Source organism: Mandrillus leucophaeus, unplaced genomic scaffold (assembly GCF_000951045.1).
Source record: "Mandrillus leucophaeus isolate KB7577 unplaced genomic scaffold, Mleu.le_1.0 Scaffold1032, whole genome shotgun sequence".
In the NCBI taxonomy this organism is placed as follows: Eukaryota; Metazoa; Chordata; class Mammalia; order Primates; family Cercopithecidae; genus Mandrillus; species Mandrillus leucophaeus.
The window spans coordinates 367,630-392,457 of record NW_012098455.1 but is presented as its reverse complement, the minus strand read 5'-3'; the positions used below and the strand labels follow the sequence as shown (position 1 = coordinate 392,457).

Genomic DNA, 24,828 nt, shown 5'->3' with positions numbered 1-24,828 from the left:
GATGAGGACAGGAGTCAATTGCCATGCTTGTTGCCACTGTTCAGGGAAGAAGCTCTAAGTTGTTCAAAAAATTAATTAGTGCAAGTGAAGCAGGAAGAGCACATACATTTCTGCTTTATTAAAATATTGCATAAATACAGAGCAGTTGGGCACATCCATTCTAAGGCACTGTTCTGGTTTGAATGCAATTCCACAAGAGAGAAAAGAGAAGCCATCACATTCTGTATTTTTCATCTCTACATTTGGACTCCTCCCATATTATACGTTTATTGCTACTGGGATATCAGTTTGAGCCCCAGACTTATAGCAGCATCACACAAGGACCTGGATGACAAGAATTAAAGATACATCCTAGGTCTAGCAATTGGTATAATTGGCACTTAATTACAAACTCTCTTGCATTTTTCTCCACCTGTTTCCCAACTCTTGTTTAACTAAAAATATTATAAAATCTTTATGAGCCTGATCCATGAATTACATTTCTTTACTAGCTTCCACTAAGCCTAGAACAGGACTAGGACTAGTTAGGCACATAGTAGATACCCCCAAAGTACTTACATCACTTTCGAGAACTTCAAAGGAATAGAAGAGATATACTTTCCCTAATTGTAGTTTAAGGAAAGAATGACTGAGTATCTTCATAAAGGGAAAATGCTTGAATGTCCTATTTCTTGTATTTTACAACAAGGAACTAGGCTCAATGAATATTTTCATGTTTTAACAGGTTTAACTGACAATGAGAAGTCTTCCCTTGCTTTGGGAATTTGAGCTGTTACCATGATTACATGAGAACATTTATATAAGTAGCAGCGTGTGTGTGTGTGTGTGTGTGTGTGTGTGTGTGTGTGTGTATGTAATTATAAGTAAAATTCAAAGAGGTTGAGAATCACTGGGCAACTTATAAATTATCTGAATTAGTGATCCTCATCTTCTTAAAATGATATGTGTATATACCTATGTGTGTGTGTGTAAATATAAGTAAAATTCAAAGAGATTGAGAATCACTAGGCAACTTAAAAATTATCTGAATTAGTGACCCTCACCCCCTTATAGTATGTATGTATATGTGTGTGTGTGTCTCTGTGTGTGTTATACAAATTCATATATATTTTAAGAATTTTTCATAACACCCTTAAAACAACTGGAGATAACTAGGCTTGGGAGCAACTTAACTATACTGATAGCTATAGAAATATCTGTTTAAGGCAGTGTGTTCCAAGAGACATTTGCAGATTATTAGTTCTGTAGCTTATTATTGGGTATATGAAAAAGGTTTTGGGGTCAAATAAGTTTGGAAAACATTGAGCCAAAAGAGGTGCTTTTTCTCTCCTTTCTAGAAGACCTCTCAGAGATTCTCACATGCTGATGTGCACTATGAATCTAAGAAGGCGAAACAGCAGGAAGCAATTCCCAAATATATTTGCAGAATATCTAGCAGAACTAAGTATTCTATGACACACACATATGGAGACACTAAATTAAAGAATGGGTAAAATTTTAAAAAGCACTGAAAGACACATGATTGAATACCAAAGGAGAGTGAAATACCAAAGGAGAGCAAAAGACCCTGGTTCTTCAGTCAATCACAATTAAATTAGATCCTGCTCGTATAATTTCAATTGCCAAATGGATTCTTCCAGACATAGAGCTTACTTATTCTGTGAACAAAATAAATTACCAGATTAATACTCTGCTTTTAGCAGCATTACCACAGACTGCTGACTAAGCAGACTAGCAAACTTTGCAAAATTCAAAAGTAAAGGTTAAAATCTTAATTTCTTTAAACATAAAAAATTTCAGTAGAAATAACCCAGTTCTTACCAGGCAAATGACATCCCCTTCATCCTTGTGTTCCTGACACATTTTTATTGTTTGACAAAATTCACTGTCTCCTTTCTTGCCACATGGGACACATCTAAAGCTTTGAATGAATATAATCATCTTTAATAATGACAGCAGAATAACTATAGTACTGCTATAATCAATACATCTGATAGACATGTTTATCCACTATATTGACCCTACCTCTAAAAGGATTGTCATAATTTATATGCTTTATGTTTACACCTATGATACAGTTGCCTTGGAACACAAAATTTTTCATTGTAATTAAAAAAAGAAGAGTTGTGCTGACAGAAGAAATCAAATCTAAGAAAATCACAAGAATAGATAAATACTCTAAAATTCATATAGCTTGGAAGATGGGTTTTAAAACTAGCAAAAAAAAAAAAAAAAATAGTTGTCTATCTTATAAGCTTAAACAAAAGCTTCCAAGACAAACAGCCTGCTGCAGGTTAAGATTTTTTTTGAGTTAGTGTCAATTTGTGTAGGACCTGTTTCAGCGATTCTTAAATAAGTCCTCTAAAGTGAGTGACCTGGTGCATAATAAGGCCAGCTCTCTGTCTGAAGCTTTTAGAACAATGAGTACACTTGTACGGCTTCTCCCCTGTGTGGATTCTTAAATGAATAACGAGGCTTGGTCTCTGTCTAAAACTTTTCCCACAATAATTACACTTAAAAGGTCTCTCTTCAGTATGCGTTCTCTGGTGCAAAGTAAGAGCTGTCAGTCGACTAAAACTTTTCCCACAATTATGACATCTATGAGGTTTTTCACCTGTATGAGTTTTCAGATGTCTTTTAAGACTTGATCCATGACAAAAACTTTTCCCACACTCAAGACATTTATATGTTTCTTCTTCAGAATGGGTTCTCTGGTGCCCTATGAGATGTGACCGCCGAGTGAATCGCTTTTTACATACAGTGCATTCATAGGGTCTCTCCCCTGTATGAAGTCGTTGGTGTCTATAAAGATCTGAACTACGAAGGAATCTTTTCCCACATTCAGGGCATTTGTGAGGTTCTTCTCCTGAATGAATTCTCTGATGCCCAGTAAGTTGTGACTTTCGAGCAAAACATTTTCCACACTGAGGACATCGGTGAGGTTTCTCTCCTGGACTCTTTTTCTTATGGGGTTTGGGGTTGAGAGGTTCTTCCAAGTTGGAGTTCTCAGGTGTCTCTCCCAGAGTGGGGTTCTGCTGATCTACCAGTTTTGCTAAATCTGTCTGTAAATCCTCTGGGGGGGGTTCCCATTGATTTTCTAACTGTACATAGTCTTTTTGCAAAATGGGACCCTGGAGAGCATTCCCCTCTAAAGTTACAATAAATGGATACATAGTCTCCATTTTTTTCTGTTTTGAAGTATCTTCTTCATTTTCTATCCCAATCTCAAAACCTGAGAAAAGAAATAGAAACTGCAGATGATATTGTGTTCCATGGAGAAAAGAAAGTGAAGGAAAATGAAGAGTTATGTTAAACCAGTGGTAGGAACATAGAAATTCCTAAATAGAATTCCAAACTCTTTATCTTTATTTAGGTTAAATTTTTCTTTTTTTTTCCCCTAGTATATCAAAGAACAATTACTTACCTATCTTGGAATCAAGTAATTGTTTCATTTCTTTAGAATCCTGTAATTCCTTCACCCATGGCTCTTCTCTATTCTCCAATGAGAAGTTCATGTCAAGTTTCGGTAATGGATATCCTGGCCAGAAGAAAGATGGGAAGCATTACAGTTTGGTTCATCAGAGGTTTTTCCAAAATTTAGGCTGATTTCTTGGACACATAGCCTCTTAGTATCTACTTCCTACTCCATTACTATTACTTCACCTAAGTCTCTTACAACAGTCTTTTCTTTAAAAGATAAGAGCAAAATGAAAATGAGGTTGTGTTCAATTCAAAGCTATTCTCTAATCTATGGAAGGTGAGTGAATAAATTGTGCGCTGAAATCAATGCACTAAATCATTTCAGCATCTATTTTGATACTAGATTTGCTTAGGTTAGAGCTAAAATATGAAATAAATATCATAAAGTTTTGCCATATTAATACTGGAAAACACTGCTATTGAGTGCTAAATGAAGAGAGAGAGGTGAAAGTAGTAGTTAAAGTGTTTACTGGAAAATTTTCAGTGGAGTCTTTTGAATTTAAATGAAAATTGAACTGGGTTGAACCTAGCAAAAGCAGTATTTATGTTGGTTTCAGCTAAAGTCTAAAAGTGGATTCTTTTAAAATTAGCCCAAATGACTCATACAGGTAAAAATGACTATTAGCCAAAATGACTACAAAATAGTATTTCAAAGTGTCAATCTAAGGACAGCCAGGTGAAGTTTCTAACCACTCACTCTCCCCTTGTCTGACCACCCCTCTCCTCATTGACAGCTGGTATTGCTTACATCCTCTTTTCTGAGCCCCTTCTTCTCCTCCTTTATCTCTGGTCAAGTTTACTGGTCTTCAATGAAATGTAGGCTGTAAATTACTAATTTGATATCTAAATGTAGGCTGATGTTTAAATATTAGTATTATTAAAATGACATTAGGAATTTATTTTGACTAATGTTAATCTGAAGGAAAATTTAAATTCCAGAACATTATATTCAAGGCAGAGGAAGTGGACTAAAACATCTCATTTTAGTTTTTCAGGAACAAAAATTTCCTTTTCAAGATTAAGAAACAAAAGCTGAATTTCAAATAAAAGTGCTATTTAAATTCACTATTTTGTTTTCATTTGGATTTCAAAGCTAAGAGTGAAATTACAGGGTAATATGAAACAGGTCAAATAAAATTGAAGGTAATAGATCAAAAGAAAGCTGCTGTGAAGTAAAAGATGGAATTTCCATTGAAACTTGGAATAGGAGAGAATAGCAAAGGCTTAGATACAAAATACTGACTTATAATCTAAATGCATGGTAATCTGAATCCACATGACAAAGCAGCATAAGTAAAAATAAATATGTAATGAGAAAAGACAGTATAAATGAAAATTACCGCTTCTTTCTTTTGTTAAAAGATGTAAAAGGCAACTGTATAAAAATATGTATATAGTGTATTGCTGGGCATACAACATAGAGAAATGTAATATATTTCCCAATAACAGCAGAAATGAGGTGGGTAAGAGCAAAGTGTATGGGACTAAAGAAATGACTCCAGTTGGTAATTCAAATCCACAGGAACAAATGAAGAAAACCAGAAATGATAAACAATGTTAATATAACAAAAGTTATAATATATATTTTCCTTTCTTCTTTCAGCTTCTTAAGAGTCTTAAAATTATATAAAGCAATAATTATAACAATGTATTCTTGGGTTTAAAACATTTTTGATGTAATATATATGATAGTAATATCACAAAAAGGGGGAAAAGGGAACAGAGCTACATAGGAGAAACATTTCTATATCTCACTGGCATTAAGTTAGTATAACTCTGAAACCAATGATAAGATGTACATGGTAAATCCTAGAGCAACCACTAAAGAAACAAAAGTAGTAAAATTATTAAAGTAAAATATTACATGAGGAATATTTACTTAATGAAAAAGAAAGCAGTAAAAGAGGGATAGAGGAACAAAAAAGACTTGAGGCATATAGAAAACAGAAAGCAAAATGGCAGATATAAATCTAACCACATCAAAAATAAAATTAAATGTAAATAGATTAAATGATTTAATCAGAAAGCAGAGAAGGTCTGACTGGATTGAAAAGATCCAACCATATACTGTGTATAAGAGGTATCCTTTAGATTCAAAGATACAAATAGATTGAATGTAAATGGATGGAAAAAGATATATCATACAAGTAGCAACCACAAGACAGCCAGTCAAAAGAGACATTAAAACAAACAAAAAAACTCATTACTAAGATATACAGGATCATTTTATAATGATAAAAATATTAATCCATCAGGAAGATATAACAATTATAATCATGTATGCACTTAATTTCTGAGTACTAAAATATGTAAAACAAAACCTGACAGAAATAGTACAAGAACCAGATAATTCAACAATAGTAGTTGGACACTTCAATAACTCCTTGCACTAACAGATAGAAAATCTAGGCAGAAGATCAATAATACAAGACAAAGAAAATACTATAAACCAACTAAACATAACAGAATAGAAATGAGAATCCAGCAATAAATCCATATATCTGTCCTGTGGTCAACTGATTTTGACAAGGGTTTCAAGGATATTCAATATAAAAAGAATAGTCTTTTCAACAAATCATGTTGAGACACCTGGATGTCTCCATGGGAAAAAAAAAAATATTATTTGGACCTCTACTTTGCACCCTATTAAAAATTAATGAAAAATAGATCAAAGTCTTAGATGTAAGAGCTAAAATCATAAAACTGTTAGATGAAAACACAGGGGAAAATGTTCGTAACCTTGGATTAGGCAATGATTTCTTAAATCATCAAAAGGGCAAACAACAAAAGAAAAAACAAATACATTTGACTTCATCAAAATTAAAAAAATCTTTTGGGCTACAAAGAACACTATCAAGAAAGTGAAAAGACGGCCTACAGAATGGGAGAAAATATCGGCAAATCATATGTCTAATTAAGGGACTTTTATCTAGAATACACAGTTGACCATTGAACAACATAGGTTTGAACTACACAAATGCACTTATAGGCAGATTTTCTTCCACCTCTGCCACCCCTGAGACTAAACTCTCCTCTATTTTGTTGATCTACATGTCTATTCTTATGGAAGTACCACACTGTCTTAGTTCATTTGTGTTGCTATAAAGACCTTTATAATGATCCACTTCCACATAATGGATAGTAAATATATTCTCTGCCTTATGATTTTCTTAATAACATTTTCTTTTCTCTAGCTTATTTATTGTAAGAATACAGTATATAACATATGAAATATGTGTTAATTAACCACTGATGTTATCAGTAAGGCTTCCAGTCAAACAGTAGGCTATTAGTAGTTAAATGTGGGGGAAACAAAAGTTATGTATATGGATTTCCAGCTGCACAGTAGGTCAGCACCGTTAACCCCCACATTGCTCAAGGGTCACCTGTATAAAGAACACAGACAGTTCAATAATAAAAAGACAAATAATTCAATTAAAAATGGGCAAGGGAACTAAATAGATCTATGAAAATATACAAATGACCAATAAGCACATGAACGCATGTTCAGCATTGTTACTCTTCAAAGAAAGAAGAGTATCAAATCCACAATCAAAACAATCAAAACCACGATGAGTCACTATTTCATTTATTCTAGGATGGCTAGAATAAAAATGTCAAATAATAATAATAATAAATGTCGCCCAGGATGTGAAGAAATAAGAGTGCTTGTACCCTGCTGGTGGGAATGTAAAAGAGTACAGCCAGTTTGTAAAAGTTGAGAAGTTCCTGAGAAGTTTAAACATAGAGTTACCATATGACCTAGCAATTGTGCTCCCAGGTATATACCCAAGAAAAATGAAAACATATATAAATACAAAATGTCATACTCAAATTTTTATAGCAGCATAATTCATAATAGCCAAACTATAGAAACAATCTAAACGTTCATCAGCTGTTGAATGAATAAACAAAATGTGGTATAACGTCACAATGGACTATTCAACCATAAATAGGAATAAAGTATTGATACATGTTACAACAAAGTTGATCCTTGAAAATATGCTCAGTGAAAGAAGTTAGTCATAAAAGACCACATATTGTATGATTTCATTGATATGAAATATCCGGAATAGGCAAATCTACAGGGACAGAAAGTAAATTAGTGGTTGCTTCGGAGTGGGAGAGATGGGGGCCAAGAGGTGATAGCTAAAGGGTACAGGGTTTCTTGTTGAGGTGATGAAAATATTCTAAAATTGACTGCGGTGACAGTTGTACATATTGTGAATACACCAAAAAACATTAAATTGTACACTTCAAAGGGGTGACAATATATGGTATGTGAATTATATTTCAATAATGCTATTTAAAAAAAGATGTAAATGTAGAAAAAAACATTTAAATATTGACATCATTAAATGATATTAACAAATTAGTTTGGCTAACATTAATCTGAAGTAAAATTTAGATTTCAGTACATTATATCAAATCCTAGGAAGTAGTGTAAAATACTTTATTTCATATTTTCACAGGGAAAAAAACAATAGATTTTAGATTAAGAAATATAAAATACACTTCCAATAAAATGTTTCATAAACTCACTATTTTGTTAACAATGCTTGGATTTAAACCCAGGAGTGGGATAATTGAATGATGTGGTGGAACAGGCCTCCCCCCAAAAATAGAAATTATACATTTAAAAAATAAGAGTAGAATTGGATTGTTCGTAACACAAAGGATAAATACTTGAGGAGACAGATACCCCATTTACCATGATGTGATTATTATGCAATGCATGCAATGTATTAAAACATCTCATGTACCTCATAAATATATACACCTAGTATGTACCCACACAAATTAAACAAAAAAAATTTTTAAGTTAGTGGAAAAAATAAACTGGAGTTCATTGATTAAAGCTGCCATCAAGTAGAAGGGAGAAGGAATTGAAACTGGGGAGAGCAGCAAGTAGCAAAGACTTAGGATGGTAGAAGCCTGGAGGCCCAGGAGATTTCAATATGAAAGCCAGAAAAACAGTTTTGGGAATGACAGGAATTGTTCGTATGGCTATTCTCATCTTACAGAGCACAAACTTGAAACTCTTAAGGTTATAGATTTCATCAAATATCACTTCAAAACCAAGCCCAGACACCTGCTCCTTAGGTAAAAGAAGCTCTATGACCTAGTTGAAGGACTAAATGTAGCCCTGGAAGCAGAATCTGGTACCCATGAGATCTAAAGGCAGCTGCGTCTCATGGGCCTCTCATGGGCCTCCCATATTGGCCCTCAAGTCTAGCTGCTACTTTCTGCACAGCACCAAATTACAGAGATTTGAGTACTTTTGCTTTGGTTCCTTGTCCCCAGCATCATATTCCTGGTGCCAGCTTTCAAAAAGCTTGGCCCCAAACTGGGTGCATCAGGAGTCTCCACACCTTGGATGTGAAAACATGGTGCTCAAACTTGAGCTTCTTCATGGATGTCAACCTAAAGCACTTCTTATATGTGTAGCACACCCCACCCCAACCCTGTTGTCCTGAGTAATATTCAGATACTTCTGGACACTATTATCAGTTTATTTGCATTTCTCAACCTTATTTTCACAGTCCAAGTCAGCTAAAACCAATTCCCATTCACTTTTGACCCATGTCTCACCTTTTAGGTATCAGTTCCCATCCTCTACTCTTACATATTGAATAAAATACCACCACGAATGCTGAATAAAACTGACGCTTACTGAAAGCGTTTCCACAGATATATTTGCCCTTGTCTGTTGGCCAACATAGCGAGAACAGCTATAGCTCTTACATAGCAAAGATAAGTGAAGACGAGCAGAATTTGGCATTCCTATATATTCTGGTGGGAGAATAAACTGGTACAATAATTTCAGAAGGCAATTTGACAATATCTATTAAAGTTTTAAATGCCCATTAATCAATCAATCCCAATTCTAGAAATTTATCATATCAATACCTGCATATATTGTATTCTCCAAATGTTTTCTAGTTTGGCTCTATGGCTTCTGGGTCAAAGTTGAGTGGCAATAAAAAAGCAGGCATTAATGCCTACTTCTGTCAGGGGGCTCTTCTCTTTACCCTCAATGTAAGCTATCTGTAAAGTACTATTATTGGATGAGTGGTTTTACAGTAATAGAAGAAACATTAACTGCTGGTCAGTAAAAAGAGAAGGGCCCTACACTTCACTTCTATGAGCCCCCTTTTTTTTTAGCTCCCACAGGAATGAGAAACACAAAGAAATGATAAATGTTTAAGGTGATAGATATGCTAATTACCCTCATTTGATCATTACACATTGTACACACATATCAAAATATCACTCTGTATCCCATAAATAGGTACAATTATTACATATCAATTAAAAATAAAAGGAAAGGTTGGGTGCGGTGGCTCATGCCTGTAATCCCAGCACTTTGGGAGGCCATGGTCAGGAGATTGAGACCATCCTGGCTAACATGGTGAAACTCTACTAAATATATAAAAAATTAGCCGGGCATGGTGGCGGGCGCCTGTAGTCCCAGCTACTCGGGAGGCTGAGGCAGGAGAATTGAACCCGGGAGGCAGAGCTTGCAGTGAGCAGAGATCGCAACACTGCACTCCAGCCTGGGCGACAGAGCGAGACTCCATCTCAAAAAATAAATAAATGGAAAAAAAAGAGGGCCCTACAGATAGAAACCAAAGCCTGTTACCTTAAATTTAATCATGTCTCCTGGTTTGGAGACCATAGTCTAGAACATTAGTTTTCCAATGACAATACTATATTGCCCAGGATGTTAAACTCATCCTCTGGCTATAACTAAGAGATCCATGATAAGATATATTATATTTGACCAAATTAAGTGAAGAAATTTTACTTAGGAAAAGTTAACTGAAGAAAAAAAAGGAAATCAGTTTTTGATTTTTTTTTTTTTTTTTTAAGTAAAAGGCTATTAAGTCCAGGCATGGTTGATTTAAAATCAAAGACATTGTGTCATCCTCCTTGCTTTCTCTTGGATCCTTTGCTCTGGAGGAAGCCTGCTGCCCCATCATAAGGATACTTAGGTAACCTATGGAGAAATTCCTTTGGCAAGGAATTGAGGCATCCTGCCAGTCCCTGCTGACATCTTCACAACTACAAGAGAGACTCTGAGCCATAAACATCTAGTAGACCACTCCTGAATTCCTCTCAAAAACAGTAACATGATAAATACTTTTCCCTTTAAGCTGCTAAGTTTTGGGGATAATTAATTACCCTTCAATAGCTATCCAATGCAAAGAGGGAAAAGCAATTGGAGATTAACAAAGAAGGTGCTTCACTGAATGTTCTCCTCATCCTATACTCAGGCAATGGCTTCATTAAGCCCCATTAGCAAAGACTGTCTCATAAGAGCTTCACTACACCAAGAAATGTCATCACTATAGTTAGGGGTTAGATATTAGCTTATGGTAAATTTTTTGGTATAGTAGAATAATCTGAGGAAGTTTAAGTTATAAGAATCTTCTGATGCTTTCTAGACAGCATTTGTTTGTCCTATATTTTACTTTAAATTTTCATCTCTCATATCCTTCATCACCAAAAAGATGTGATCTTTCACATTTCACAGACATTCCAAATGAAACCTCATCAATTGAAACGAAAAACCCAAGGCTTTGACAACTCAAAATGCAATCCAGTTTTGGTATACAAATTTTGAACTCCATATTTTCAAAGATAAGCATGATATATTTTATGTTTTTAGGACCAGCGTCTCCTTGCTGCTTTTCTGATTGCAGACATTCTAATATTATTGCTTATCTCTGGCATCAAAGTGTCCAGTATGAATTCAAATAAGGGATTTTGTTTTAAAGTTTATGTCTTCCTTAGATCACTTTATATTGTTCACTTAAGTTCTCTTTTAGTTTGCAATGAATGTGTATATGTGTTTTCAGTTATATTACATGAAAAAAATATATATGCACAATTCACATATACTCAACAACCTAATTTTTTGCTGATAGGAAATAGGTTCCAAACGTTAATATAAAATCAATTGACTTCTTCTATCACTTTTGAATTTCTTCTCCACTCAGCTGGCATCTTGTACTTTCCATTCAGTTTACAATAGAACGTATTTCATGTGATACATCAAATATACTTTCGTTTAAAGTAAAGGTTTAAGTAACCTTTAAATAATAGAATAAGCCTTGCAACATTTTCCAAAGCATAATATATCACTTTAAACGGTCATAAGAAAAGGATAATTTCCTGTCCTCCAAATTTGTAATTTTTATCTTTTAATTATATCTATCCTTTGTTAAATATACTAGATTTCCATGTGCTTTAGAGAGCAAAATATTGACACCAGATAAATATTGCTACTATGTGATATCTGTACCTGCAATGTTGACAAAAGGAGCGAATTAACATGGGGAAACAGAATGCAAATACAGAAAGAGTTATACTTCAAATATTACTAGCTAAGTTTTACTACTTGTTCCAGGCATATACGCATAAACACAGACTTTTTTTAAGAATTCCTCAATAGACTATGAAATGTAGATGATGTAAAGACTGGAACATAAATGGCAATATTACATAGTTCTGCTTTGACCACAATATGTATACTTGTAAAGTTTTCCTCTTTTGTCACTTTTATTTAAAAATATGCTGGAGACCCACAAGCACCTCATACTCTGTATGTTCAAATCTAAACTCAACTTGACCCGTCGAATCTGATCTTCCTCTTTTGTTTGTCATGTCAGCGAATAATATTACCATCTACCCAGTTGAATGGCCAGAAACCTGGATTCCATCCTTAATCCCTTCTTCTCCATCACCCTGACACCCAGTCAATCACTAAGCTCTGTTATTTCACACCTGTTAAATATCTTTTGAACTATATTTTCACTCCATCATCACTAACATGCCCTTGCTTTAGAACAACATCCTCTCACCTGAATGATGGCAACAACCTCCCAAATGGGGTCCCTGCTTTCAGTGGTATGTACCCATTCCTACTATAGCCAGAATAATCTCCTAAAATGCAAATTTGTGTGTATTGCTCTGGTATTGGAGAACCTCAAAATGGTTCCCCACTTCCCTGATAATCAAGTGTGACTTCTCCATGAGGCTACAAGTTCTTCATGACCTAGGACCTTGCTTCTCTCTCCAGCCTCTTCTATTGCCACTCCCATCCCACTGCTCTTCTATGTCCCTTGCACTGCAGCAGGAGGTCTTCTCTCTCCCTTCAGGACTTCGCACATGCTGTTGCTTTTGATCCCAGCCCTCTCTGCTTCCCATGTACACCACTCCACAGGCTCACCTTGATCCATCCTGTAGGTTTTAACCCAGATCCTCCTTCCTCCAGACTTCCCTCTCAGCCAAAAGTTGGCTAGGTGGCCCTTATCCATGCTCCCGGGCATTCTATTCCTCCCAACACACAATTTACTCTCCGATTTCTGTCACATACAGGACAAAAAGTCCTACCGACATATCTGAATTGTCCACTGAACTGTAATCTCCAGGATGACCAGAGCTGCTTTTCTGCCTTGTATGTTACTGAATCCCCAGGGTCTGGCATGGTGTCTGGCTCCTCAAAGGTGCTCGTAGATAGTGGTCAAATGACTAAATGATATTAATATGATGTGGAAAGGGACATGGTTACTAATCCTGGGTACTGAGCTAGTTATGGATGGATCAGACATTTACATTTTATAACTTGGACAGTTCTTATTTTCATTTCTTATGTGTCTTCTGTGATCTCAGTATTTAACAGTCTCTTGAACATGCCACCATGTTGAAACAGTGCCTGGAGGAGTCAGGGGAGAGGATTCTGGCCACACTTGGGTCAAAGCTTTAATGTGAGGGGTAGAAGAGGTACAGGGAACACTGGGTAAGAAAACCCCAAAGGAGAAGCCGGGTGCAGTGGCTCATGCCTGTAATCCCAGCACTTTGAGAGGCTGAGGCAGGTGGATCACCTGAGGTCAGGAGTTCAAGACCTGCCTGGCCAACATGGTGAAACCCTGTCTCTACTAAAAATACAAAATTAGCTGGGTGTGGTAGTGCATGCCTGTGATCCCAGCTACTTGAGAGGCTGAGGTAGGAAAATCGCTTGAACCTGGGAGGTGGAGGTTGTAGTGAGCCGAGATTGTGCCATTGCACTCTAGCCTGGGCAACAGAACAGGACTCCGTCTCAAAAAAAAAAAAAAAAAAAGAAAAGAAGAAAACCCCATGGGGAATAAAATATAGGAGCAACTGGACTATGTGATCCTGCTGCCTTTCTCCACTTGGACTTTCTCCTTCTAGAACTAACCCCTGTTGTGTCTGGGCCAGTGATTCTCAAACTTTAGTGTGTGTAGCACTCACCTGCAGAGCCTGCTAAACATACACCCCTGGTGTTCATGCTGCGAATGGTCTGCTTACTACAGTTTGAAAAACACTGTAATAGGTACTGATTTAATGAGGTAGATATTTCCTTTAGACTGTGGTAAGTGGTTGATCTTACAGGATCTAATGAGACTATATTACTAAAGTATTAAGTTTGAATAAGGCTCTGATGCCATGAAAGCAACCGAGGCCCTAGGGGCCCACGACATCACAGTTCCTGTTGATTAAAATTGGGCTGAGAAATGAGTCCTTATCCAGAATCCAGACTCCCATAGTTTTCCTGTGTAACATTCTTGATCAAAAGACTCCTTATCAGGGTCATTAGCTTAAAGGGTTCCTAATCCCAGGGTTCTATCCAAAGTACTCTGTTCCCTACTATTCCCAGAGAGATTTTTTTCCTCTTCTTTATCTGAGTGGTCCGTTTCCATTGGGTAATTGGTGTTTGTAGCCCAACCGCAACCCTTGAGAATTCCTCAACTCTCAAAACAGAAACAAAAGAAAGGAGAGAAACCCTTGTCTTACCAGGGTCCAGAAAGGGCTGACATTCTCCAGTAGCACCATAGTTCAGCTCCTGTGGCCCTGCCTGTGGGATCCACGCCTCTGCTACTGGGGCCTCCTGGGCAGGTCCCATTACCTGGAGTGCAGGTGCCTCTAGGTGCATGGTTGGTGGTATGTGTGCTGTTCCCACTGGTGCCAGTTCTTCCAAGAGCATGTCATGCATATCAACCTGGGGGAAATGCCAGAACCATCACTCTCAAGTCTAGACCAACAGTGCCCAGTAGAATTGTATGAGAATCATGCATGTAATTTTAAATTTTCTAGTGGCCATATGAATAAATTTTTTAAAAAGTTAAGGCCAATCTTAATAGTACGTATTACTTAATCCAATGCAAACAATCAGGATTTCAACATGTAATCAATATGAACAATTATTAGTGAGATATTTCACCTACTTTTTTCATACCAAGTCTTCTGCATGTGGTGTGTATTTCATACTTACAGCAGATCTCAATTTGCATTGGCCATATTTCAAGGGCTCAAGAGCTGTACATGACTAGTAGTGACTGTATTCAGCAGCAAATGTCTAGACCACATGAAGATAAAATCTTATATAGTAAACAAAACCAAGGAGACAGAGAAAGGAAGGGCAACCACCAACCCAAGTACCCTAGGGAGACAGAAAACTTCAGAAGACTCCTGTTCAGGAGCCCTGAAGCTAACAGCTCCTGCAGAGAACCCCCATAGACAAGATCGGAGTATCCCTGATGCCCATCTGGAAGCTCCTGCTCCCTTTTCCCAAAGATACTGCACTCTCTCAGTCATGGCACTTCTGAAAAGAGGCTTTACATAGTCATTCTGAATGGCAGACAGTGCCATTGTCCCCATGGGGAGTTTTGGATATGCTGACAGGTGGTGGCTATCAGAATTTAATGGAACATAATTTACAATGCAGAATTGTTCCAGGTCCCTACCAAGTGTGGAATGTCCCACTCAAACATTCATGTGAGTAAAAAGAACCTGTCAAGAACCCCACCCTATTGGTCAAATAAGTACAATTGTTTTGTGTTTTTTTGCATAGTTTCAGCACAAATGAAATTTTCTAGGAATGCACTAATGTGAAAAGCAAAGACTACACTGCTTATTGTTCAGATTTACCAAGAGTCATATGCCACTTTGGAAAATCACATGATGAGCAGGAAAACTGTTCATAGTACTTGAGCTTTATCAGTCTGAATTTCTGGCTGTCCCATTCACAATGATTGTAAGCACAGATGCAAGCATCTGACAACTTCATGACGTTCGGTCAGGCCTCAGCATGTGTATGTACAAATCCCTATCAATTTGTAACAAACTATGTTTCTTTTCCTTTCTATTCCTTCTAGACTTGATTCAGGGTTGGCAAACTTTATAAAGAGCCAAATAGTAAACATTTTAGGCACTGTGGGGCACATTCACTGTTAATTCTTCTCCTTCTTCCTCTCTTTTTCAATGACCTTTCAACAAGATAAAAACCATTACATACAGAGTACAGATAAACAGGCTAGAATTGGCCTTCAGGCCATTGAGCAATTTACTGATGCTTTGGGTTGACGTATGTGGGTAGATTATGCTATCTATCAATTTCATTTGTGCATAGGAAAGTGGACATTACAAACTATTTGTTATAGAAGGGAAAGAGTCTGATAGAGTTAAAAGCACTGACTCATTTGCTGAGTTCAGCAGAAGAGAAAAAGGAAAAGGACTCTGGAGAAATCTTGAGGCTGGGGAATGACACAGAGACAAATGTGTGGTGTAGTCCCAGCTGCCGCAGCTACTTCCTTTGGACCAATCACAAAGATCCCACATTCTTTTCTTACCTGCTGCTCTGGTATCTCAAGTTCTCTCTGCAAGTCTTCTATCAGTGACACAACTCTTTCTCTATTCTCTGGGCAGTGCTCCCTCACCCAGGTCTCTATCTCTGTGGGCAGGATAGTTAGGAATTGCTCCAACACTAGCAGCTCCAGGATTTGTTCCTTAGAGCGCATCTTTGGCTTCAGCCATTGACAGCAAAGCTCCCAGAGCTTGTTAAATGCTTCATGAGGCCCAGCTGCTTCTCTGTACTGGAACTGCCTGAAGCGCTGACGGAAAACTTCACAGTCAGTATCATACTCTTGAAACACAGAGCCTTGATTCAAGGATGCCTGGATTGCACAACCCAGGGCCACAGCCATCGCCCCCTTCCAGCAGTTTACAGTTTATCTGGAGCCTCACTTCTCAGATTCCAACTCGTTTCTCTCTGAAATCGTTGGGGTGGGAGGGAGCCACCTACAGCTAAGGACAGAAAAAAATGAGAAAGGAGAAACAGGAGTGGTCACAAGAGGGCTTACTTACCTTCGTTAACTTCTTTTTTTTTTAACCAAAGAACCTCCGTTAACTTCTTTTTTACCAAAGACCTAAAGCAGTTCATTATTTTTCTCTTGGTTTTGAGAATCTGATGAGAGCTTCAGACTCACTTCCTAGAAAAATACATATACACGTCCTATTCTGCATCTAGTTTCAAAAGTTTATATAATCTCAAAGCCTCTAGAATTGTGCTTGCTGTCAAATATGGTAGCCAACAGCCCCATGTGACACTTTAAGTTTAGTCAAAAATTTAGCTTCTCAGTAATATTAGCTAAATTTCAAATGCTTAATAGACTTCACTGCAAAAAGGTCTATTGGACAGCTCTGCTCTAGAATTCCATGGTCTCAGGCTAAGGATCCTGAATTTATTAATAAACGAACCCTTATAGATCTCTTGGCATTTAACCTATTCCCAGTTCAATTCCAATTGTCATGTGTTTCTGAATATATGTAGCTCTCAAAAGAAATGGAGAAGGAATACTAACAATACTTCCATAAAACTTTGAAAGTCCATCTAGCTTTAAGTACCCCCTAATGGCCTTCAATCAAAGTGAACTTAGGTAGAGCCATGGTTTGCAAAGGCAGCAAATTGTCCATCTCTCATTCTTGCCCTTACTGAGTCTGCGTAATTCCCCCATTAACCCCATGCCTTTCCTTCCCCACTCCTCTCCACCACAGCATTCCAAGAGGATTTCCTATGTGAAAAATACACTGCAATAGGGAGGCCATTAGGAATTTGCTATGCATTCTCAACGAGGGATATTGAGTTCATGCTATGTGCCAGATACTGTTCTAAGCATTCCACATATACTAGTCAATTAACCCTCACCCAAGGTTAGGAGCTGGGTACTAGTATTATCCCCTGGACACAGATGAGGGAATTGAGGTTTGAGGCTTAGGGGGATTGAACAACTTGTCTAAGGTCACATGGTAAATGCCAGAGGGAAATGGTGATTATGTCAAAATCTATATTCTCCAGCAATCAAAAGGTCTAAATGTTCTTGGTGTAGTCTTTGAGGTCACAGAGACAGTCATATACATGTTTCTACACGTCTCAAGACCTGTATCTGCCCATGTGCCATGGTTCCTCTCTCTCTGCATGTGCTGAGACAGCTGCTGTAGTTGTTCTCTTATCTGGAGGGGATTCAAGGGGAAAAAACATACTCATGACTCTCTTCCTACCCAGTCAACCCAAATCAGCACTCTGTCCTTGTATCCCCCTTTACCATGATGGTAGCCTGACTTTAGGAGATCGATTTAGGTATGATAACCTGCTAGCTGTGTGACCCTGACACCCAGTGCCTCTGTTTGTAACAGAAGATAATCATAGCATCTACTTTATAAAATGTTCTGCGTGGATCCAATTGCATGGGAAGCGAATAGCAGCATGCCCAGCACAGAGGAAGCACTCAATTAAAGTTTATTGCTTGTCAGGAGTCATTCCTAGGGGGCCTCTATTTCCCAGAGTCTAGGCACCTAACCGTTGCTGGAGGGCATCCAGGAACTGTGCTGTTTTTGGCTCTGGACCCATCCGTTAATCTGCTCCAGCCTCACAGCTGGCCAGCCCTTCCCTGACTGACCCAAAACCATCCACCACGTCTACCAGGGAATTGACCCTTCGGGTTTCCTTTGATGGACCCTTCCCAGAGAAACGTTCATTTCACTATGGGACCAGTGATTTCTCTCCAAACCCTCTCGTAGAGAATCCACCCTCATGGGGCCTATAAGAAAAGCGATGTGTGTAGAGAGCACTCGAGGAACGGCAAGAGTGACACGTCCCTAAAAAGTCTAAAAGCTGGTTCAAAATCGGATGCTAGTGTCTCGGGCGCGGCCCCTGTTCACTCTTGGGTGACGAGGTCCCGCCACTTGAAGGGGAGCTCCCAGCCCAGAAGGACTCCCGGGAAGGCCCGGTCGGGTCGCAGGGAGTGGCGGCGGGGACCCTGGCCGGATAGGGGCCCGCCGCCCACCACTCCTTCCCGCGCCCGCCGTCCGGGGCACAGCTGGAATCACCCAGTTGGCATGGTCCCGGCCAGGGAAAGGAGCCCCGCTACCCGCGCCCGCGCCCCAGGGAACGGCCACGCCCTCTGGCCGCTCGGGGACTCACCGCCTCAGCGCCCACGGTTCTCCCAAGCTCACCGGCAACTGCCCAGGGCGCAGGCGCAGGGCTGCGCTGCGGACTACATCTCCCGACAGGCCACACGCCGCCCGCCGCGCTGTGCGCCCACAGGGATGCTGACGTGGGAGGGGCTGGGGCTCTTCCTGGCTTCGACCAGCCTCAAGCTGTTTTGGAAGGGCTCCTGTTTCCTGTTTAAGCGCTTCTTAGTCCCAGGGTGTTGGGTGGGGTGAACCCCGGGTCGTTATCCAAATGAGCGCTTCTGCTCCTTGAGCCTTGGAGTAACTGGAGCGGGTGGGGACCACCTTTAAATCTGTTATGACACGGTCAGTGATTCTTAAACCTGGCTGTGTGGGGAGAATTTGTAGGGAGAGCTTGTTAAAAAGTCGTGTTTCGGGGCTCCACCCGCTACCCCGATGCATTGAATCTCACAGGAACCCGGGGATTCGCATTTTAATAAACTATTCTGGAGATTTTGACTCCGGTCGTCAGCCTGCAGTTCACAGTGGCTTTGGATTTGCTTTTTAGTATCCCCCATCTTCAAGACCTAAGCTTCGATCTCGCGACCCCGCCCATTACCCTCTGCCTTCGATAGCCACAGAAGTCTCTGGGGTCTTAAGGTTTGCCTGCTGGCCCCGCCTCTTGTCTTTCAATTGGTCCCTCGCTGGTCCCGTCCTGGAGCCAAATTTTCTTTTCTGATTGGTCAGCTGCGAGTTGTGGCGAGACCTGATCCAATGGCCGCCTGAAGCAATGGTGTCGTTCGTGAAACGCAGCCCTATCGTTGGTCCTAAGCTGACAAATTGGTCTGTGGACGTCAAACTTCAGTGCTAGGACTTTCTGCGTGTGGACAGGGGGCCTGGTCCTGCGTGGGTCCAAGACAGACAGGAGAAAGCTGCCTGCTTTTGTGCCTCCCGGAGGCCTTGGTGGAAGCGAAACGGGGGCAGGAGCTGCACTGTCCCAAGCCCAGTGAGGCGAAGCTACCGGAGACAGCTCCGCCGGGTCCAAAGTTGGGCTTACCGGCTGGAACTTGAAACCCGGGCATGTCGGACTCCTGCTGAAGCCATCATTCCTCTCTCCTGGCCCTGGGCGCCTTCGCCGGCGGGGACAACTGGTTTCGGGGCCAAGGTGGTCTGGGAGCCTGACGGTGACTTCTGGCCTGGGTTCCCACGAGCGGAAAGGGTTCCCCTCCCGTGAGAGGGAAACTATGGAAGTTCCTACGCCTGGAGCCAGAACTCCTGCTGCTACCGCCCGACTCAAGGTTTAGTCTGGCGGCCTCCCACCTGTGCTTCTGAGGGTTCTGCTTCCAAGAGGCTGCTGGTGCCCGGGACACCCGCAGGCTGCTCTTAGAGTTTCGCCATGGGTGACTTCGGCCTGAGATGCGCTCCATGGAGCAGATTCTGGAGTTGCTGGTGCTGGAACAGTTTCTGACTATCCTGTCCCAGGACATCCACAGCAGGGTGCAGAAGCTGCAACAGGCGAGCTGTGAAGAAGCTGTAACTCTTTTAAAGTATATGTATGACTTTTAAAAGATAGAGCTTGTGAAAGTGAGGGAATAGGTGAGTGAGAAAGGTTTTATCTGCCATCTTCCTCAAGGAGGCCCAGCCTCCCCTTTATTCACAGGGTTCTGGGTCTGGTGGGTCCAGAGGACTGAGATATCTCGCTGTCTTAGTTCCCCATTCAGATTTTCTTGATTGCCCTCAGTAGACCTTACACGGGCCAGTGATTATTATTATTATTTTTTTTTTGATAGTCTTCTCTGGAACATTCATCCTCCAGATTTCCCCCCAGTGCAGTGAAGAGTGACCTATTGCTTTTGGTTTCCACAGGGAGGCAGTGTCGCTGTCATAGTGTCAGCTCTGGAGGTAGATCAAAGGGGGCTTTCAACTCCTGGCTCTGCTCCCTACTAGCTGTGCGACTTTGGGCAAGTGACTCTTGCTTGGCTGGGCTTCACTTTCTGCATTGGTCAAATGCAGAAAGGGTAATAGACCCTTCTGGGGTTGTTTGGAGGGTTAAAGGGAGAGCAGTATGTCCGTGGTAATCGCACGGTTGGCACACAGCTAGTGCTTGAAACTGTGAGCTGCTGTTAGGTTAGGGGCAGCAGTCTGGTCTCTGCAGAGATGGGTCTCAGTTAATTGTGAACTTAGACAGTTTGGCACTGAGGCTTTGGGGTCACTGTCCCAGGGGCACCCAAGTAAGCTTGTCTAAATGAGAGGAACAGGAGCATCAGGAGAAGGTGGGGGAGGGACCGAAGACCTATGGGGAACATGTGTGTACTGAAATGGGCTTTCTCCCCACACCCTCCACACAAGCACATACACACATTAACTCAGGGTCATGGCATCATAAAAACCTTGAGTTTAAACCATCCCTTTCTCTTGTTGGGTCCAAAGGGACAGACTGTGGTTTTCTGTTGAAAGTTTACCCTCAGATTCCTGTCATAATTTTTCTTTTCTATTGAGCCCTGTCATGATGATAAGCGATGGCAGGTTGGTTCCTAGATCATACATCATAGACCTAGCACAGAAGTGTTTTCAGAAGAGCCTTTTCCTTACAAAACAGCATGAAAGTCATGGAGCCAGTGGATACTGAGATTTCAAACTGGAGCCAGTGGATACTTAGAGGAGCCCTGTGGTATAGAGTAGTTGCTACTTCTTGTTCACTAGGTCTAATTAGCATGTCATCAATGTAATTGACTAGTGTGTTGTCTTGTAGAAAAGGTGATCACGATTCCTGTGAGCTAAACTATGATGTAGGGCTGGAAAATTGATGTACAATATGCCTGAGGTAGGATGGTGAGGGTGTATTCCTGGTCTTGCCAGCTGAAAGCAAATTGCTTCTGGTGGTCTTTACTAACAGTTATTGAGAAAAAAAAGTATTTTCAAGGTCAAGAGGTGCATACTAGGTTCCAGGGAATGTGTTAATTTGCTTAAGAAATGAAACCACATCTGGAACAGCACTGCAATTGGAGTCATCACCTGGCTTAGTTTACAATGACCCACTACCGTCTTCCAAGATCCATCTGGCTTCTGCATAGGCCAAACAGGTGAGTTAAATGGGGATGTCTGCATATTCGAAGTCACTGATGGTATTACTGATCTCTTGCAATCTCTCCAGGAGTGTGATACTGCTCTTGGTTTGCTATTTTCCTAGGTAAAGACAGTTCTAGTGGCTTCCACTTGGGTTTTCCTACCACATGAGTCCTCACTCCACAGATCGGGGAAATAGTATGAGGATTCTGTCAGTTGCTGAGTATTTTTCTTCCAATTATACATTCTGGAACTGGGGAAATAACCATAGGATAAGTTTAGAGACCCAGAGGACCCATTGTGAGACAGATCTGAACTAAAACTCCATTAATCACCTGACCACCATAAACTATTAACTCTGACAGGTGAACTGCAGTGACATTTTGAGGCTTTTGGAATCACTGCTAGTTCAGAAGCAATATACAGCAATCCCTGAAAAATTTGATTATTTCATTTTCCCTACTGCACATTGACCCCTAAAGCCATAGATCTCTTTGGGGAAAGCTCCAGAAAATTAGCGGTATATATTTTTGGCAGTGTACTGTAGTGGAGTCCTTCTTTATTCATAGTGTTCTGGGTCTGTAAATTGGCTCAAATCTGGGAATTGATCGAAGGGCTAGGACTATTTTGGTGATTCAGGTTAGACTTCTGTGCATTCAGTCTAGAATTCATCCACTTATATATATCAAGTAAGAATTTAGTAGACTGCCCATCTATTTCTCTTCACGGGACACCATGATCGACTAATCAATGCCATATGTCTCTGTGAGTCAGACTATTCTTATTGCTGCATTGGATCTGCTGCCCATTACAGTAACTATGCACACTTTGTCTTTGTCAATTAAGTGCCCCCACTTGGCCCTTGCCACCCCAAAATCCAGCTATCCTCATTGCATTTAATTATACTGGTTCAGTGGCAGTAGTTTCCACTAGAATTTCTGACCTATAAACAAGAGCGATTACAAAGCTTTTTGGGGTTGCAGGGGCTCCCCTCACAAATCTGTTTCTCACAGTCATGAGACGTATGTTTTTTGGATCCTCCAGCGTGGGTAAGCAGATCTTATATGATAAATCCACTTTAACATTTCATGGGCTGGGCGCAGTGACTCACGCCTGTACTCCTGGGCAGAACAAGTAGAATCCAGTGACACACCTCCCCGATAAACACACACTCACAGAGTCCCAGGAGACTGTGCCTTCTCTAAGTTTTGTGTTCCTAGCAATATCAAGGTACTTGTTCTTCTGAATTCACTTATAATTTCTATTCTCTATTAGTCTCTTTAGACCCTTCCTCAAAGATGAAAATTTCAGGGGCACTGGCATCAACATTCTAGCTTATCAGCTGTCACAGGCTTTAAAAATTCAGGAAGGAGGGTCTTTGTGCTCAGAGATTATCATTAAGCATTACTACTTATAATTTTGGGAATTTGGAGTCAAGGAATATATCCCAAATGGGGGGATTGTCTAAAAAAATTAAGATGCATTGATTTGATGAACTATTTTTAGAGATTAAAAATGATGCCCATAAAATATGACCAAAAGCTAATCATTGCATTGTGGTGGAGGGTGTACAGGTGTTTACTGAGCAATGTTTCCAACTTTTCCATACGTAGGAAAATCCTCATGGAAAAAAGCTTGGGAAAGTCTGGAAAACATAAAACAAGACCTAAATATGACATAATTTCTACATTGAATTACACATGAGAAGAAAGAATAACGCTTAAGTTTGTTTTCATGTATCAAGTACATAAAGTGAATCACAACTATAAAAGCATTTGCACTAATTCTGAATTTGTCTCCCTTCATTGGGACCATCTCCACATTCTTCCTATCACTGTTTAAGTACTGTGGTGCCCAAAGTTGTGCACAGCTCTTTCAGTGACTGCTATATATGGAGAGAAGTTCAGAGTACAATTTCTTAGAGCTAAACTTGTGTTTAAGTATACATTTGCTGAACTTCAGATCTTTCGGAGAGATATAGGTGCTGTTATCTGACCCCTAGGAGGGAGTAGGGGCTCTTCTAGAGCTGAGCAAGGTGGAGTGAGGGAGGGGGCTGGCCACAGGGTTAATATGTACTGTCAGGCAGGCTGTACACTGCACAACTCCAGGATATATTGCATGTGAATGAATCTACTTTAATTGCAGAGTGCACAATATGTGTAAATGCATGCAGTGACCCTAGAGGGAGGCTTGGGAAAGAAGTAGGGAGTATTGAGACAGGAACCATGAAAGATTGGGAATCCTGGAGCATAATGGCATGCTGCCCCACATCCTACTGGTAGCTCTAGGAGTGAGACCTGCCCTCAGTGCCCCACACCAACAAGAAGCGGCAACAGGAGTTCAAAAACGACAGCCTGGCATTTAGGAAAGAGAGGTCTTGCCACAGTGCTGTCAGATTCCCTATGGGTCATTTGTAGCATGAATGAGTTCCAGCTGCAGGCCCAGAAAGAGACTCCATAGAGGCACTGAGAAGACTGGTCAGCAAGACAAGGACCAGGACTTGGAAGAGAATAGTTCAGAGTATGTAGCTGTCCTAACTGGAGGCCATGATGGAAACCATCAATACCAGCATCTGTGTGCCAAAGGCCAGGAAGAGTCAGTCTTATCTGTCGAAGATAGAGGGGAAAATGGCAAACACTCAAAGACCAAGGGAGACGGGAGAGCAAAAGGGACAGGCCCATCCTCCTTGCTGCAATCATCTGTAGCCAGATAATTTCTTGGGGAGGAAGACGAAGGGAAGAAGAGTGAGAGGCAGAAGAGGAGTTGAAGGAGAAGGAAGTGAGGACTGGGTAGGGAGAGAGGGAGAGAAGGAGGAGGAGGACAAGAAGGAGAAAAGGAGGAGAAGTAGAGGAGGAAGAATAGCAGGAGGGAGGTGAAGAGAAGGGGGCATGAGGAGGGGATGAAGGAAGAGGAAAAGGCGGAAGGATAAGGAGGGAGAGTAGGGAAGGGCACATGAGAGGATAGGGCAGCCTTCATAAGGATATTGAACTTTAAATCTACACAACTGAAGTCAAGAACAAAATAAGC

The 24,828-nt window shown here is 40.3% G+C and overlaps 1 protein-coding gene across 2 annotated transcripts; it reads right to left on the bottom strand.

Moving 5' to 3' along the window:
* Positions 1-1,772: 1,772 nt before the first annotated feature.
* On the bottom strand, positions 1,773-18,831 carry ZNF449 (zinc finger protein 449). 2 transcript variants are annotated; one of them, XM_011978379.1, is made up of 6 exons: positions 18,767-18,806; positions 17,702-17,796; positions 16,137-16,590; positions 14,302-14,506; positions 3,425-3,538; positions 1,773-3,232 (listed from the first exon to the last, which is right to left on the bottom strand). In XM_011978379.1, the coding sequence occupies exons 3-6, from the start codon at positions 16,488-16,490 to the stop codon at positions 2,349-2,351; spliced, it is 1,557 nt and encodes a 518-aa protein (XP_011833769.1). In that variant the 5' UTR covers positions 16,491-16,590; positions 17,702-17,796; positions 18,767-18,806; the 3' UTR covers positions 1,773-2,348. The 2 variants fall into 2 exon arrangements, with proteins under 2 accessions (XP_011833769.1, XP_011833763.1); XM_011978373.1 differs by lacking the exon at positions 17,702-17,796 and having other exon boundaries at positions 18,767-18,831.
* Between the last annotated feature and the right edge of the window lie 5,997 nt (positions 18,832-24,828).

What these genes read in the sequence shown, in the direction of transcription:
- ZNF449 (XM_011978373.1), bottom strand. Translation starts at nt 16,490, where the DNA reads ATGGCTGTGGCCCTGGGTTGTGCAATCCAGGCATCCTTGAATCAAGGC. An exon ending in TCAGCCCTTTCTGGACCCTG is followed by an intron (nt 3,539 to 14,301) that starts GTAAGACAAGGG and finishes TCTTCTGGCCAG; the next exon opens with GATATCCATTACCGAAACTT. An exon ending in ATTACTTGATTCCAAGATAG is followed by an intron (nt 3,233 to 3,424) that starts GTAAGTAATTGT and finishes TTCTTTTCTCAG; the next exon opens with GTTTTGAGATTGGGATAGAA.